General features: G+C 34.3%; 1 protein-coding gene across 1 annotated transcript in view; it reads left to right on the top strand.

Annotated features, from left to right (window-relative positions):
• Nucleotides 1–5,405, top strand: part of LOC134849235 (uncharacterized) — a 30,252-nt gene extending 24,847 nt beyond the window's left edge. The window contains exons 5-6 of the mRNA XM_063866493.1: nt 3,272–3,422; nt 4,303–5,405. Coding sequence (XP_063722563.1) covers nt 3,272–3,422; nt 4,303–4,522 — 371 coding nt within the window. The 3' untranslated portion in view covers nt 4,523–5,405. The remainder of the gene's footprint in view (nt 1–3,271; nt 3,423–4,302) is intronic.
• The last annotated feature ends 8,974 nt before the right edge of the window (nt 5,406–14,379 follow it).

Raw genomic sequence — 14,379 nt, 5'->3', positions numbered from 1 at the left:
ATCAAGTCACTGTTTCGAATTTTTTCTTCGAAAGTGAAGAAAAAAAATTTGAAACTCTGACTAGATGGAGCGAAAAAGATCGAAAATAATTCTGTCGATCCCGAATTGCTATATAAATAAAAAGATCAGTTTCGTTTTCGAAAGATGTAGACATCAGAGAAACATCTCCGATACCTATCTTTTATCTATATTGTGTCTTTTTAAGCTGCCTTTCTCATTTAAAATATGGGTATTGTTGTACAAATAGAGAAATATGCTTCGTATTTTGGACCAATTGTCCTTTTGACAACCCCAGAATTCAGAAGGAATTAGTCAAACCCAACCCAGGAATTCAACCCTGTCACACAGAAGACCGACCCGTTCACCACCCAGAAGGGTGCCTCTTCTGAAAAACTATTATACGATACGTATTTCGGTCTACTAGTCTTCTTCTACGTAATCTGAGCCAAAGAATTCAATATCATATTCGTCTATCTCATGATTAATATTGCAATATACCGCCATTGATGGTTTTTCGTATGCAATGAAATTCGAGTTTTTTTGTTTCAGTTTAAGGCAAAGTTTGCACGAAATTTGAAAAGAGCAAAATTGATTCAAAAGATTTGATCTGAATTATATAAGGGAGCTATATTATGAAAGAAAAGAGATGAACCTTTTAGTAAACGCTATATGCTATGCTTCTACAGATCTGGTTTGAATTATCCGGACAAAGTCTTCATTTTTCAGCGAAAGTCAACCCAATTTGAGAAAACGCATTCTTAATTTCAAGTTTAATGCGTTTTATTTGGATCATTCAAATCAACACTGTAGCTTTTAACAAATTTATCAGACAATGTGTTAAATTTTTGAAATATTTCTGACTGCTGAAACTTTTTTGAAATAATTCTTTGAAGTTTCGCGTTTGCCTTTTTTGTCCACGTTTTCTGCGTTTTTTTTGTATTAAAAATTGCATGTCAGATCGCTGCAGAATGAGAATTGAGAGCTTGATTTTTTTCAAACAAGCGTAACCGGTTACTGTGCAAATAGCACAGAATGTTCCAACCATGTCTTTAAAAATACCACAATTTTTTTTCAAATTAGTGTTTTTTTTTCTGCGTGGTGCGATAGAAAGATCTGGACGAAAAACTAGGAAAGATAATTCGAAAGTCGTAATAAATTAGGAAAATCGGACAACAAAAACATCATTAAAATGGTTTAAAAAAATTTCGAAGCTTGCAGAATTTTTTTGTTTTAACCTTCTGATTCCCAAAATGGCGCCAAAAACACTCCAAAAAAATTTAACTCGAGTGAAATCAAGCTTTTACTGCCTAAATTAAGCATAAATAAGCTATGGTAAGCCTGCTTTGCTCGCTCTACTCGCTCGAAATTCGACGAAAAATCAAAATTTCAAAACGGTTTTTCTCGACACAGGGAAAGTTTTGCAAATTTTTTAATGTTTGAATCACGACTGATAGGGATTTTATATTAAATTTCAGATGGATATTCAACTCTTGATATGGTTTTAACACTTTTAGATGATTGTTTATGGTAGCTGATTTTGCGTGAAAAAAACTATAACCACCCGAATAAAAAGTTCTTCCCTACCTTCAATGGTCGGAACAAAAAATGACCACTGAAATAGCGCGATCTTTTTGGTTTGCTCAGTTTGACATTTCAAATGCAGTTTTGAAACTTCGGTTGTAATTTCAACTCTATATCACTGTCTCAAGGTGAAAATTTTTCAGAAATTTAGGACATTGTTCGATGAGTTTGTCAAAAGCTGTACATTTTCAACCTTTGAATTGGATTCTGACATCTTTCAAGTTTGAAGCGTAAGCGAGAAATTCAGAGTCGACTGTTCAGTGAAATTTTTTTCTGGACTCATACGAAGATACCAGAGAGTGAAACTGAAATCTTTTTTGAGAGCTTAGTGATATTTGTTTTATTTGATTCCTATCTGTCATTTTAAAGGTAGCTCAAAAACATGAAAAACAAAGCAAATTATGAACAATCTTTGTTTTAAATGAAAACGGAATGTGCTATGGACGCAATGTTTTAGGTTTGTCGAATGCACGTTAAAAAAATTCTTGAAATGTTTATGAGAAAGACAAGTATTTTCTAGAGCTCTCAAATTTTCTTATGTCTGGAATATTCTAGAATTATTTTTGACAAAAATTCATTTCTTTAGACGAGATGAACTCAATTCAATTTCAAGGCTAGACAGTACCTGCCCTTTTTTCCGAAATTCAGCTTGAATTTTTTCGAAGTTTATATGCTTGAATATCTTGCTTACAAAAAATTTAAGCTTTTCGCAAGACGATTTGGTCTAAATAGTTTGAAATATTTCAAATTTCATAGCTTGAATAGCTTGCCTAGAAAACTTAAAGTAATTCGCAAAACAATTAGTACAAAAAAGTAACGATTCGGTCTTTAAAAATGACAAGAATGATTTGAATATTCATCGCTCAACTGGCTTCAATAGAAAAAATTAAACTTTGCCCCATCCGGTTCGCTTCATGAAATCTTTAAAAATAACTTAGTTTAAATAAAATTTCATTGCTTGATTGCTTCAATAGAAAAAAAAAACTTGTTTATTAATTTGTTTATTAATTTACTTTCAAAGATTCGTAACTATCAGCTTTCCTAGAAAAACTTAATCTTTTCGCGCAACGATTCCATCTATAAAGTAACTTGAAGTTTTACATAGCTTCAATAGCTTGCTTAAGAAAAATTGAAAGTTTTTGCGAACTGGTTCACTTCATGAAACAACTTGAATTATTTCAATTTTTTTCTCGTTTGAATAGCTAGCTTAGAAAGAAGTTTTTATAAAGAAAAACATGCATTTTTCACGAACCGATTCGGTTTATAAAATAACTTGAATAGTTCAAAGTTTCATACCAGGATTAGTCTGCTCAGAAAGTATTGTATTCATTGCAATTTGATTCGGTCTATGAAATAACTTGAAATACATAGACGTTTCATCGCTTAATTGGTTTCAATAGAAATAATGAAACTTTTTGTCATCTGATTCGCTACATGAAATAACTGAGAATATCTCAGTTTCTTATCTGGAGTAGCTGGCTTAGAAAGTTTTTAACTATGCGCCGTCCGATTTGATTCAAGAAATAAATTGAATTTTAAAAAAAAGTTTATCAGGAAAACAACTTTTTGCAAGTTGAGGAGTCATTTGAGACACTTGTTAGTGTTTTTTAAAAGGACACCCTAAATGTTTGACAAAACTTGAAAAGCTTTGACTTGATATAAGTTGTTTCAATAAGTTCAAACATTTCAGTGAACGAGCGGCAGGAGATGCTGTCGAACGCAAAAGTAGCTGAACGAATGAAGAACCTGAAAGGACACGTCAAAGTTTCGTACACCATCGAACACGAAGATGACGACACAGGCGAAATATCGGACGTGCACTACTTTGAAGACAATTACAGGTAATGAGTGATATAATACAATAGATGGCAGATTTTGGCACGTAGAAATTAAATGCTGCAAAAATGAAGTAACTTGCATTTCAATTGATAAAGTTAATGTACATAACGACGTAGAGGTAAGCATGTGTATCTATTAGCATGCGATGAGCCGAAACTTACATCTAAGTTTCTATTTCAAAATTTGGCAATTGCACAGATTTCAAATTCGTGTGAAAATTTTTTTAACTAGCGATCGATTCAACTGCTTTCTTTCACATGGGCGTGCTGGAGATCGGCCTATTGGCATGCGTGTCTATTACCATGCCTCTTGTCAAATAATCCAGTTGATTTGTTCGCTGTTTTAAGATTAATTCAAAGAGATTTTTGGGGTATTTTCTGTTATACGGTCCAAGTTATCAAACTGTTAAGTGAGCTTCTGTTTTCATTTATTACGCTGAGAATTCTTTTCGCTGATATTTATTTCAACCAATCAGTTTCTAGCATCATGATAGAACTTTCAAGATTGTCAAAAAGAATACTTTTTGGGCTGTATAACAGAAAAGACCAATTTATTCACTCAAACAGCGAGCAGTTTGCCGAATGTATAAAGCGAAAACTTCAATTCCCCCAGTAAATCAATTGGTTTTAATTAGTAAATGAACCCTGATTAAAGAAATTGACGCATGTTAATAAGCAAACATGTTGATCGCTCTGCCCGGGCCCGCTATTAGGTCTTTCCTCGCGTTTTTTTTTTGAAGTTAAGCTGTACTCAGGTAATACGCGCGTTTCATTTGATCAATTGATTGATTCCAAAATTAGCACGATGGTTCCTGGCTGTTTTCAAACAGAATTAGTTTTTTTAAATTAATCATGTAATGTAACATTGCGGCACTTTATGCAGAGTGTTCTCGTACATGGAAGTGACGAGTGCTACCTTCGAATCAGTCACCGAAGAGGGTGGAATGGCGGGAAGGAAGAGGGGACATGCCATGATCATTGTTATGATTGTTGTCTCATTTGTCATGGCCTCCGTCGGACTGGTTGTGGGAGTGCTGGTGGCATACAAACTATGGAGAGGAGCCACGAGTTTTGGATACATGATTCACTCGAATGTCATGTAGAGTTACCATTGATCTGTGAAAGCAGAAAAGTTATCTATGCTCGACAAAATAAAAAGTCAAGTTGGTTAAAAAAGTGATTCTTTCAACATATCTAAAAATTAGTTCGGATCCTTCTTGAAAAGGTTGCTTGATTTTTAGTGGCTCGATGTAATTACCTAATTGACTCAGTTTTTGACTTTTTCTAACTTCTATGTTTGACTTATTGTTCGACTATTGGTTGTAGAAAAATTAAGTCCAATCGAAACAACTGTTCTATGATTACTTAAAATGGAGCGATAGTTTTGGTGTTCTCACTATGCTTAAAAATATTATGTAAATTAGTTAAAATAACCGCTTTCCTATTTTTGTATGATTTTACATGTATATAAAAATAAGTTCATTCGATTAATGATAGATTTATACCATGATAGATAGTATTCTTAAGTTAATGTTTGTTAATCGAAGCATACATGCGTTAGTTTCTCCTCATCAAAAACATTGAGAGCCTGGCAAAAGCTTTGAGATTCAATAAGCATGTAATCTTGACAAAATGGCAATTTCAAGAATATGAATTTTCTTTTTCATTTCCAATTATTTCCAATATTCCAATAGTTTCTCAAAACCAAAGTTGTTTAGAACCGGTTGCTTCATTTTGTTCATTCTACAAAGGTTAAAACTCAACTGAAAACTGAAATCGAAGGTTGAAACACCGAGCAGCGTTTCGTATAAAGAACTTCATTGAGAGGAAACCGATGAAAAAAGAGGAGAGGCTAAGCGAAGACTTCAAGATGCAAGCGTATTTTATCTCATCTTCTGTCACTTTTGATAAAAAGTCATTTGAATATTCTCTTCACTATCCTATGTTAATGATATGAGATGCAGAAAAATAATATTCCCTTAGTTACTTTAATTCAAAACCAAAAAGTGGATAAGAATAATTAGTATCAGCCAATCAAAGTGAGCAAGGCAGTACAACAGTACCGGAAGAACGATGTTTTTAACCTTAGCTTCCTGGTATCATGGATCTGTAGCGTAGAGGTAGGAAAGAAGAGCCGCACCAAAAATAAGAGGGTTCGAACCTGGGCAAGGTCGAATGTTCTTAATGAACTTTTTCTTGTGCTAGTTAAAATGCGTCCGCTCTATAAATTGAGGCATGTTAGTTGGTAAATTTCTTTGTTTTTTTTTAAATTGACTGCTACTGCTAAAGGGTCATATCTGGCTTGCGTCACTTAGCGATTATGTAGACTCATAGTTGGCGTGTGTCATTTAAGAAATTTATTAGACTCAAAGCTTAACTCATTCAGTTTTTCCCAGTAGCGATATCGGTCATATTTTTGCTTGTTTATGCAAATGCAACTTCGCCTCTCTGTAAATTTTTGTCTTTCAGTCCAATTTCGAGCGAGTAAAGTGATCGAGTAACGTTTGTAGTCTAAAATTTTAAGCTCAGAAAACTTGATTTCACTAAAACTAAAACTATTTAGTGCTTCATGAGCAAAAACTTAGCTTCAGTTAGCGCTACTTAGGCAAACAAAAAGTTCTGTCTTTTTTGTTATTCATTTTTGGACGAATGATTCTCCCTAATTCACAAACTTTGTACATGTTTGTATAGTTTTCTGGTCACACCGCGTTTAAACGACTTCAATTGAAAAAAAAAGAGAAAAACTTTTCTTTTTGGTTTTTAATGAATTTGGTTAGAACATTCTCTGCTACTTGCAAAGCAACCGGCGCTATCCTTGTTTCAGTTTGGGCACTGTTGTTTTCCGGGTTTTTTGAACGCCCCCTCAGTGTGGAAGGCCATCGAAATCATTAGATCAACAGATTTCTGGCCCAAGTTTTTACACGCTTGAAGAACCATTTAAATATTAGGAAATTCATGCTCAAAAGACAGAATGCACGAAATGTTTTTGGCCAATCAGAGATCAGCATACATAAGCGTAAATAAGCGATAACACCAGTCAGTGTAAAGGGCATTGATTGATTGATGATTTTCGCACATTGGGGCAGTCGCCCACGTGAAGAGCTTCAGACATGAAGATTTTTGTAATTTTCTTACCCTTAAGCAAGGGTATTGCAATCGGGTGCTAGACTTTTTACCGTGAATAACTTGTTGACAAGACTAATCAACTCCTATTGGTATTTGATTTCATTATGAATTCAATTATGTTACTGTATCCTGTACACTTAGCCTGGAGGTAACAAATACGCCTGGGACATCAAAGGTTCTGGGTTCGAATATGACCAGGACCTGTGTTTTAAAAGATAAATATCCCGGTTCAAAAAAATTTCGGCCTACATTTGTATCTAAGAATTGTTCTTTTTTGCTGTAAACAACTTTTTAAGTTTAAGCATTTTGAAAACCTGTCCGATTCGAAAATTTTATCTTTCTTGTAATTTTACCAAATCGATTTGTTAAAAATTAGTTTTGTTTCAATTTTATTGCGTTTTTTTCGGCTCTACTGGTCTCGGATTTTTTATCATGACTTAGTAGCCCCTTATTGCGTCGTTTGATGACCGAAAAAAGTTTTTATGTGCGTATGTGTTCTAAGGGGAAGTGAGTTTTTTTCACTAATCAAGGTTTATTCTAAAAAAAAATTTCGCATAAAGTGTTTCTGCTGAGGTATTTTCTGTTTTGTTACCGCTTGGTAAGTGATTTTCTGATGCTATTTTTGCTTATCCTTGTCTGGGAGTGTTTTTTTTTCAAAATTATCTTCATTCACTTAGATAAAGCTATTTGTATCTATACTGATAAAACATCGATATTATGCTTTTAACATCAATATTACGATATTATGGTTTTTCGGCTTTCGATTAAGCTCTCGGTTTATTTTCTGAATTGTGTACAATGCCTTGATCTCAGTACACATATGACTTTCGTAGCTACCATTTGAGCAGTGCATGTGTTTTTTTCCGATAAGGTTTAACCGAACATTTTTGGTTGATTTTCAGCTAAGTGGCTGTCAGCTGTAATTCTGTCGGTTGATTTGCCTGTTTTGTTTTTCGATAATATTTAGAGATCATTAAGACTTTGTCCCCAAATTTAAATAGTTTTAAATAGCTGCAGTTCTCAATCTAGCTTTTGGGTAATGCCGTATTCAAAATACAATGAAAAACAGAACCAAAAAACCGTAAGAAGAAATGTGCAGACCGAGTACTAGCTTGACGACAATCAGAATCAGCATTCATGCTGTCCAACACGAAATAAATCTTTTGAATGACTTCGTCAATGGCTAATTATTATGTACCATCAAAATCTTATGGTGCCTCGGGTCGATACAAAAATACAAGACAAAATGTAGCGATGTTGCTTGTGGTCTTGCATGTCAATATAAATTGTCGTTGAAGTGAGGGTTGCTTTTGAACCAATTTTGTTCTGGATTGAATCCGCCAGGCAGAATTAAGCCTTAGGCTTGATTTACGTCAGATGTTCTTAACTCCTCCTAGTCTATAAACTTAGTCCCTTTCTTTCGCTTGTATCGTCTGTAAATATAAATCTATCAAACATGCTTTTGCTGCTATAATCTGCCCAGTTTTAGTTGAGTTCAGTAGGATGGTAAAGTTTGAAGCAGATTTGAATCGAGCCAGGGAGTTTTTTTACAATTGCGGCGCTTTTGATAGGATACAAGGACAACATAGTTTACCTTACAAATAAACTGCCTATTTTTAAGAGTCACTGAAGGTAGTGAACACTCTTATATAGGTCAGGCTATTTTTTTTTTTCATGTATGCATGAATTCATATATGAATTCACTCAAGTATATTTACACTTTTTGAGGTCAGTACAAGTTCATTTCAAATTGCGCTCTGCAAATCCGAACGTAAAAATGACAAAAAAGTGAGCTAATTTTAGCTTAGAAGGTGAATTTCAGGTTGGATCCCGGCGGAATCAAAATTTTTCCTATTGATCCAGTTTTCTCAAATTCAGTTCATTTGATCAAAAATGTATCAATAATAATTTCTACTTAAAAGTCAAAAAGCATTAGGTTACTTGTGCCCAATCGTAGTTGATTTGAGCCTGTCTTTGCTATGTACAACTTCGCCCCTGTGTACACCATTAATACGCAACTCATGAAATTTCTCATTTAAAATGTAAAACGAGAAAGTTTTGAAACTAAATTAGAAAATTATTTACAAAAATCATAAGTTCGTTTTGTTGAAACAATAAATGGGTTCAAATAAGTTGCTCGAGCAGCCAACTAAACAATAAGTCGGGGTCTTTTTCATGGAGTCGTGTTTTAAGAGTCGATGAACGTTGTTCAGGCTCTTTTATCGGTCGTTTTTTAGGGAAAAGTTTGTTCAGGCTCCTATATATTTTTCGTGGCTTGGCTTTTCATTTCTTTTTAAGTTCAGTTTATTTACTTTGCTTAGGCTTGCGATGAGAAAGCGTTATCAAAGTGGAATATAGACTTTTGACATAAAAATTATGGCCCTCGGATTATGCCTTCGGAAAAGTTTTTGACCGTTTTTGAAACTTTTTGACTTTTCTTGAGTACTACCCTGCCAAACCTAGGTTTTTGGGTTTGATCGAACAAACGGATTAGGTGAATATCTTCTAAATAAACTGCTACGCCCAATTTTTTGAAACGAAAAGTTGTCGGAATTGTCAACTCAGATTTGTTCACCATTTTTTGGTCTTTTCTCAGCTGTCCTACCAGAACTGATATTGTAGTTTTAATCGAGCCAACAGGTTGCTGAAAGCTTAACTTTATAATTTGGTACGCCCAGTTTCTTCTAGAAAGAAGTTTTGGCCTTAAAACAAGTAAAAGTTTTGAAAATTGGTCCGTGTTTTAGAAGTTCTTTTTACTCGACTTGAAAATTATTCGCCAATTTTCAGGTTAAGTGTTCAATCAAGAAGCACGATTTTGGGAATGTTCCGTGCTTTACCGACAACGACATGTGTTTAGCAGAAAAAAGTTTCTGCTTTTTGATTTTTGACCAGTTTATAGAAATTTTTTTGAGATTTTCTTAAAAACTACCCTACCAAATCTGAGATCGAAAAGATCTACCCTACCAAATCTGAGATCGAAATCGAAAAGAAGCAGTTGCGACAATTTTTTCGTGCTGAAGCGGCTACTCCATGATTTTTTTTAAAAGAAGGGCTAGGTCTTTGGGAAAAATCAAAAATCTCAAAAAACTTTCACTCTTCTTACGTTGAGAAACAACTAAGGTTTTGGGCAGTCTAATTTTTTGAAATCACGCGTTTCGTCCCGCATCAGTATAACAAATTCATAAATATTGACTCAAGCAAAGCTTGTGCGATAGTATGGACTCTCTTTTCTTCCAACCTAAGTCGCAAATATTAGTGTTCATTTCGGAAGTGTTCTTTTATTGCAGTATGTGCATAAGAACAATAACCAGCTATTAAGTACAGCCAATGCTAAGGATGTTAACACAGACTATTATATTACAAATAGCATTTTAGCTTCAAGGTATCATGGATCTGTAGCGTAGAAGTAGGGAAGGAGAACCGCGGCAAAATAAGAGGGTTCGAACCTTGGCAGGGTCGGATGTTTTTAATAAAATTTTTCGTATACTAGATAAAATACGTCCGCTCTATAAGTTGAGGCATGTTAGACGGTAAATTGCGTTTTTCAAATTGATTGGTACTGCTTGTGCGTCATAATTAGCCCGCGTCACTTAACAAGTATGTAGAACCATAATTGGCTGCGTCTGATGAAATTATGTAGACTCAACGTTTTACTCATCCAGTTTCTCCCAGTAGCGTTATCGGTCATAATTTTGCTGTGTAAATTTTGAATAATGATTCCAATTACACTTGCAATTAATGATATTAAATACTTACCTCCATCTTTAGCTGAGCATCAGGTGTCCTTCATCCAGACGAAAATTTTGGTTTACATAGTTTTTTTTTCATGTTTCATGTTTTTATTCGACTCATGCTTTTTTTGACCCTGTTGTATCGCAAGTGGTGAGAAGCTCCGCTTCGCCTCTGTGTAAAAGATAAGCAAAGCTCCACTATCGAATAGGAAAAATGCAAAGGTCACGAAAGACGTGATTGACTTCTAGTTTTGAAAATGGATTTTTAGTTATTAGATTTTTCAGCGGAAAAAATTTTTATCAAATGATCCATTTTGCTTTAATTACGTAATTTCTTATGAAAAAAAAATGGTAATCACAAATATTTCTAGAAATTGAAAGAGCTTTAATACCATTTTTTCGAAACCTGGAATTTTTCAAAGTTATTGTGTTTCTTGTTTACTAGCGTTCATTGACCATTTTGCAAATGTCTGTTGGCTGTATTTGTGGAAATTAACCGTAAATCTAATTACAAGAAAAAATAGAATGTAAAAACATTATCAGTTGTTCTAATGCACCGAAAATAAGACATCATTATTGTCATTTCAAGATGATTTAATTAATTCAAAGTGATTATTTGCTTACCTGATTATCGTAAGTATTGCACGAGACTTTTTGGTAAATTTTTTCTTAACATATTCATTTCGCGCTGCAATTTTTGCTCGGATAGCTTGAAGGTAACTTCCATGCGTGGGGAAAAAACTCAGCGGTTCGATAAGGTGTTTTCTGTCGGTTTAGTTGTCTTTGCACGGATCATTCCTTTGAGCGGATCAATTTTTATTAGAACTGAAAATGCTTCAGAAAGTTATACTGCAATGCTGCAGATATTGATTGCCACAAAAAATTTGCTAAATTTTTCACTTTTTAATTGATATATTATGTTGCAGAGTTATTTTGAGGCTCTATATTGAGGGTTCTATAGTCGTTTGTCTGCTCAAGTTTTGTCGGCATAGATGCCACATCACGAGTTTTTCTTGTGCTTTAAGCATATATCGTGTTAAATGCAATTGTTGATCATTTCAGGAGGCCCTAGTTTTTTTATAAAGTCTTTTTTCCCTCTCGACTGGGTCAGTTTTCAGTTACCTCCAGAACAAAAGCGAATGTACCTGGAAGTTTTAAGTTTTCAATTTTAAAGATAGACTAATTCCTTGTATGAAAAATTGTTTACGGGAAAAAGTCTAATTTCCCATTGACCGGGTGTAAAAAGTAAAAATTGACCAGGAAAAACATCAGTGAAAACATTAGCAAAAACATCAGTAAACGCAGATTCGAAGCTGAGCTTTGCACATTTCGTTTTACAACAAGTAAAGGATTAAAACTGCAAGACACTCAAGAAGTATCAAAGAGGACTTCGAAACTTATTGAAAGTGTTTGCTCAAAGATAAATGGTTTTGTTTCCGCTTCGTATGTTTTGTTCCGTGATCTTTTGTTTTCGTATGTTTCGTTTCCGTCATATTTTTTTTTTAAATTGAAAATTTTTGCTTGGCATATTTAACTAGAATCCCTGTTTGATAAAAACAGGTTTATGAAAATGTATGGGATAGGATTTTTTTATTTAATCGCTTTTTGAAAAATTCTTCACGTTGCGCGAAAATTTTAGCTTTTCTTGAACTACTGGGCCGGTTTTCAGACCAAGGGGTACAATTGAAAGGCCGCCTACTCCTTTATGTGCCTGCTAGTCGCTTTTAACTGTACCCCATTGTCTGCAGCCTTCGAAAAGTAAGTGTTTGGGGGGATCATTTTTGACCTATATTTTTTTCGTTTTCTCAGAAACTACTTTCTCAAAACAGAATTGGGTTCAATAGATAGAGCTTGTTGTGTGAAGATCCCCTGAATTAGTGGCCACGCCTAAAATTTTTGTACAAAAAGTTATGGCCTTCGGAATAGTCAATCTTTCGATTTTTTTACTGAGTTATGAAACTTCTTGACTTTTCTCGAAAACTGCTCTCACTTGTCTAAGTTTTTTAATGTTCCAATTGGGTAGAATTGGTATTGGGAAGCTACCCTGCATAAGGAGCTACGCCCGAGTTTTTTACCCATAAATTTATGGCCCTCTGTAAAGTCAAATTTTCAATTTTTTGACCATATTTTGAAACTGTTTGATTTTTCTCGAAAACTACCCTCCCGAATCTGAAATTTGGGTTCAAAAGATAGAACTTGCTGTGTGAAGCTCCCCTGATTAAACGGCTACGCTTAAATCTTTTAAACAAAAAGTTATGGTCCTCGGAATAGACAATTTTTTGATTTTTCGACCGGATTTTAAGTCTTTGAGTTTTCTCAATAACTATCCTGCTAAATGAGATTTAGGGTTAATTCATGAGAAAATTTTGTGGAAAGCTCCCTAGTATGTGCGACTACGCGCAGTTGTTTTTATTAGAAGTAGATATAAGATAAGCTCTCGGAAAAGTCAAGTTTTAAAAATGTTCGACGGGTTTTTGAAATTTTCTGACTCTTCGCGATAACTCCTCCAAATCTGAAGTTTTACATTCAATCAAAATCAGGTGTTTTGAGAACTGCCCTTGCATAATTGACAATGCCCATTTTTCACATAAAATGTTATGGCCCTCGTGAAAGTCAATTCAGATTTTCTACAGTTTCTTGAAACAATTTGACGTCTCTCAAAAAGGACCCTACCAAATCTGATTTTTTGCATTCTGTCGAAATTACAGGTTGTGTAAACCTCTTCTGCATCAGCGGATAAACCAATTTTTTTTAAACCAAAAGCTATGGTTCTCGAAACAATCAATTTTTTGATTTGTTGACTGTTTTTTGTAACTTTGATTTTTCTCAAAAACTATTCTGCCAATTCTTAGATTAAGTGTTCAATCGAGAAGCACGATTCAAATTCTTCTCTTCTTAAGCCGCCACGACCTTCTTTTTCGCAGGAATAAGTTATGCATTTCGGAAAGTCAGTTTTTGAACTTTTGACCGTTGTTTCTTTCAATCTTTTTTGGACTTTTGACCGGCCTTTCTTAGAAACTACCCTGGCAATTCTGAGATGGAAGGTTTAATCGAAAGAACCGATTGCGATAAATTTTAATTTTTAAAGAAAAATGTTAGGTTTTTGTGAAGATTCCATTTTCCAAATTTTTATACTTTCCTTTATTTTAGTAGAGAAACAACAAGGGTTTTGGCCGTCCAGTTTTTAAAATAGTGAACTTAATCGCTTCAAAAAAAAAGGCGTAATAATAGAAAGATTCCCCCGCTCCACTCTCGCCTATTTTAGTAGAGAAACCATTAAGAATCGCCCACTCCCCTACTCTACTCTGCTCACTTATATTAGTAGAGAAAAAAACTAATTTTTTTTTAGCCAAGTCCAATTTTTGGAACTTTTAATATACTCATTTCAAAAAGAGGTAGCTATGGAAAGACCGCCTTTTACCCTGTGTGCCTGCATTTTCCCTTAGTCTGTTTGTACTTAACATCACTTTCTACAGCCATCGAAGATGTCTGTGGATGGAATTTTGGACCCATGTTTTTTGCTTTCTTAGGAGAAATGTTCAACCGAGAAACCGGTCCAATTTTTTTGAAATTACCAATTTCATCCCGCATCAGTATAACAAATTCCAAAAATATCAAACATGACCCTCCAGCTTTTGCTGATCACCAAGTTGTCTTTTAACAGGACGTAGTAATTTTGATTCACCCAGTTTTTTCAGTTTTTATGTTTGCGTTTTATCGCAAGTGGCACGAAGCTCCGCTTCCTCTGTTTTAATTTGCAAAGATGTTCTCCAATAGTTTCACTATTTGGTGTATCTTAGAAATCGTAGATTTTTTTCACGTGCTTCTGGGGATGGACATGTGTACAGTATATCCAAAAACAATCAGGTTTTCAACGAGAGGTTGATTTTCCGAGTTTAAATTCTGGTATAGAAATTGTCTGAAATCGCACATTTTTGTTGTAAGGAATTTTTTATGACCATGATATGAGCCCGTCTGCAGAAAATGTCTCATTTTTATTTGCTATACCCTTTCGATTTTAATTTACTGTCAATATGTCAGAAGAGACACTTACAGTGTTACTTTTGTCTAAGTTGCAGGCAAAATTCTCATGTTTATCAAGT

Source organism: Symsagittifera roscoffensis, chromosome 1 (assembly GCF_963678635.1).
Source record: "Symsagittifera roscoffensis chromosome 1, txSymRosc1.1, whole genome shotgun sequence".
Classification (NCBI taxonomy): Eukaryota; Metazoa; Xenacoelomorpha; order Acoela; family Convolutidae; genus Symsagittifera; species Symsagittifera roscoffensis.
This window is presented reverse-complemented; position numbering and strand designations above follow the sequence as displayed.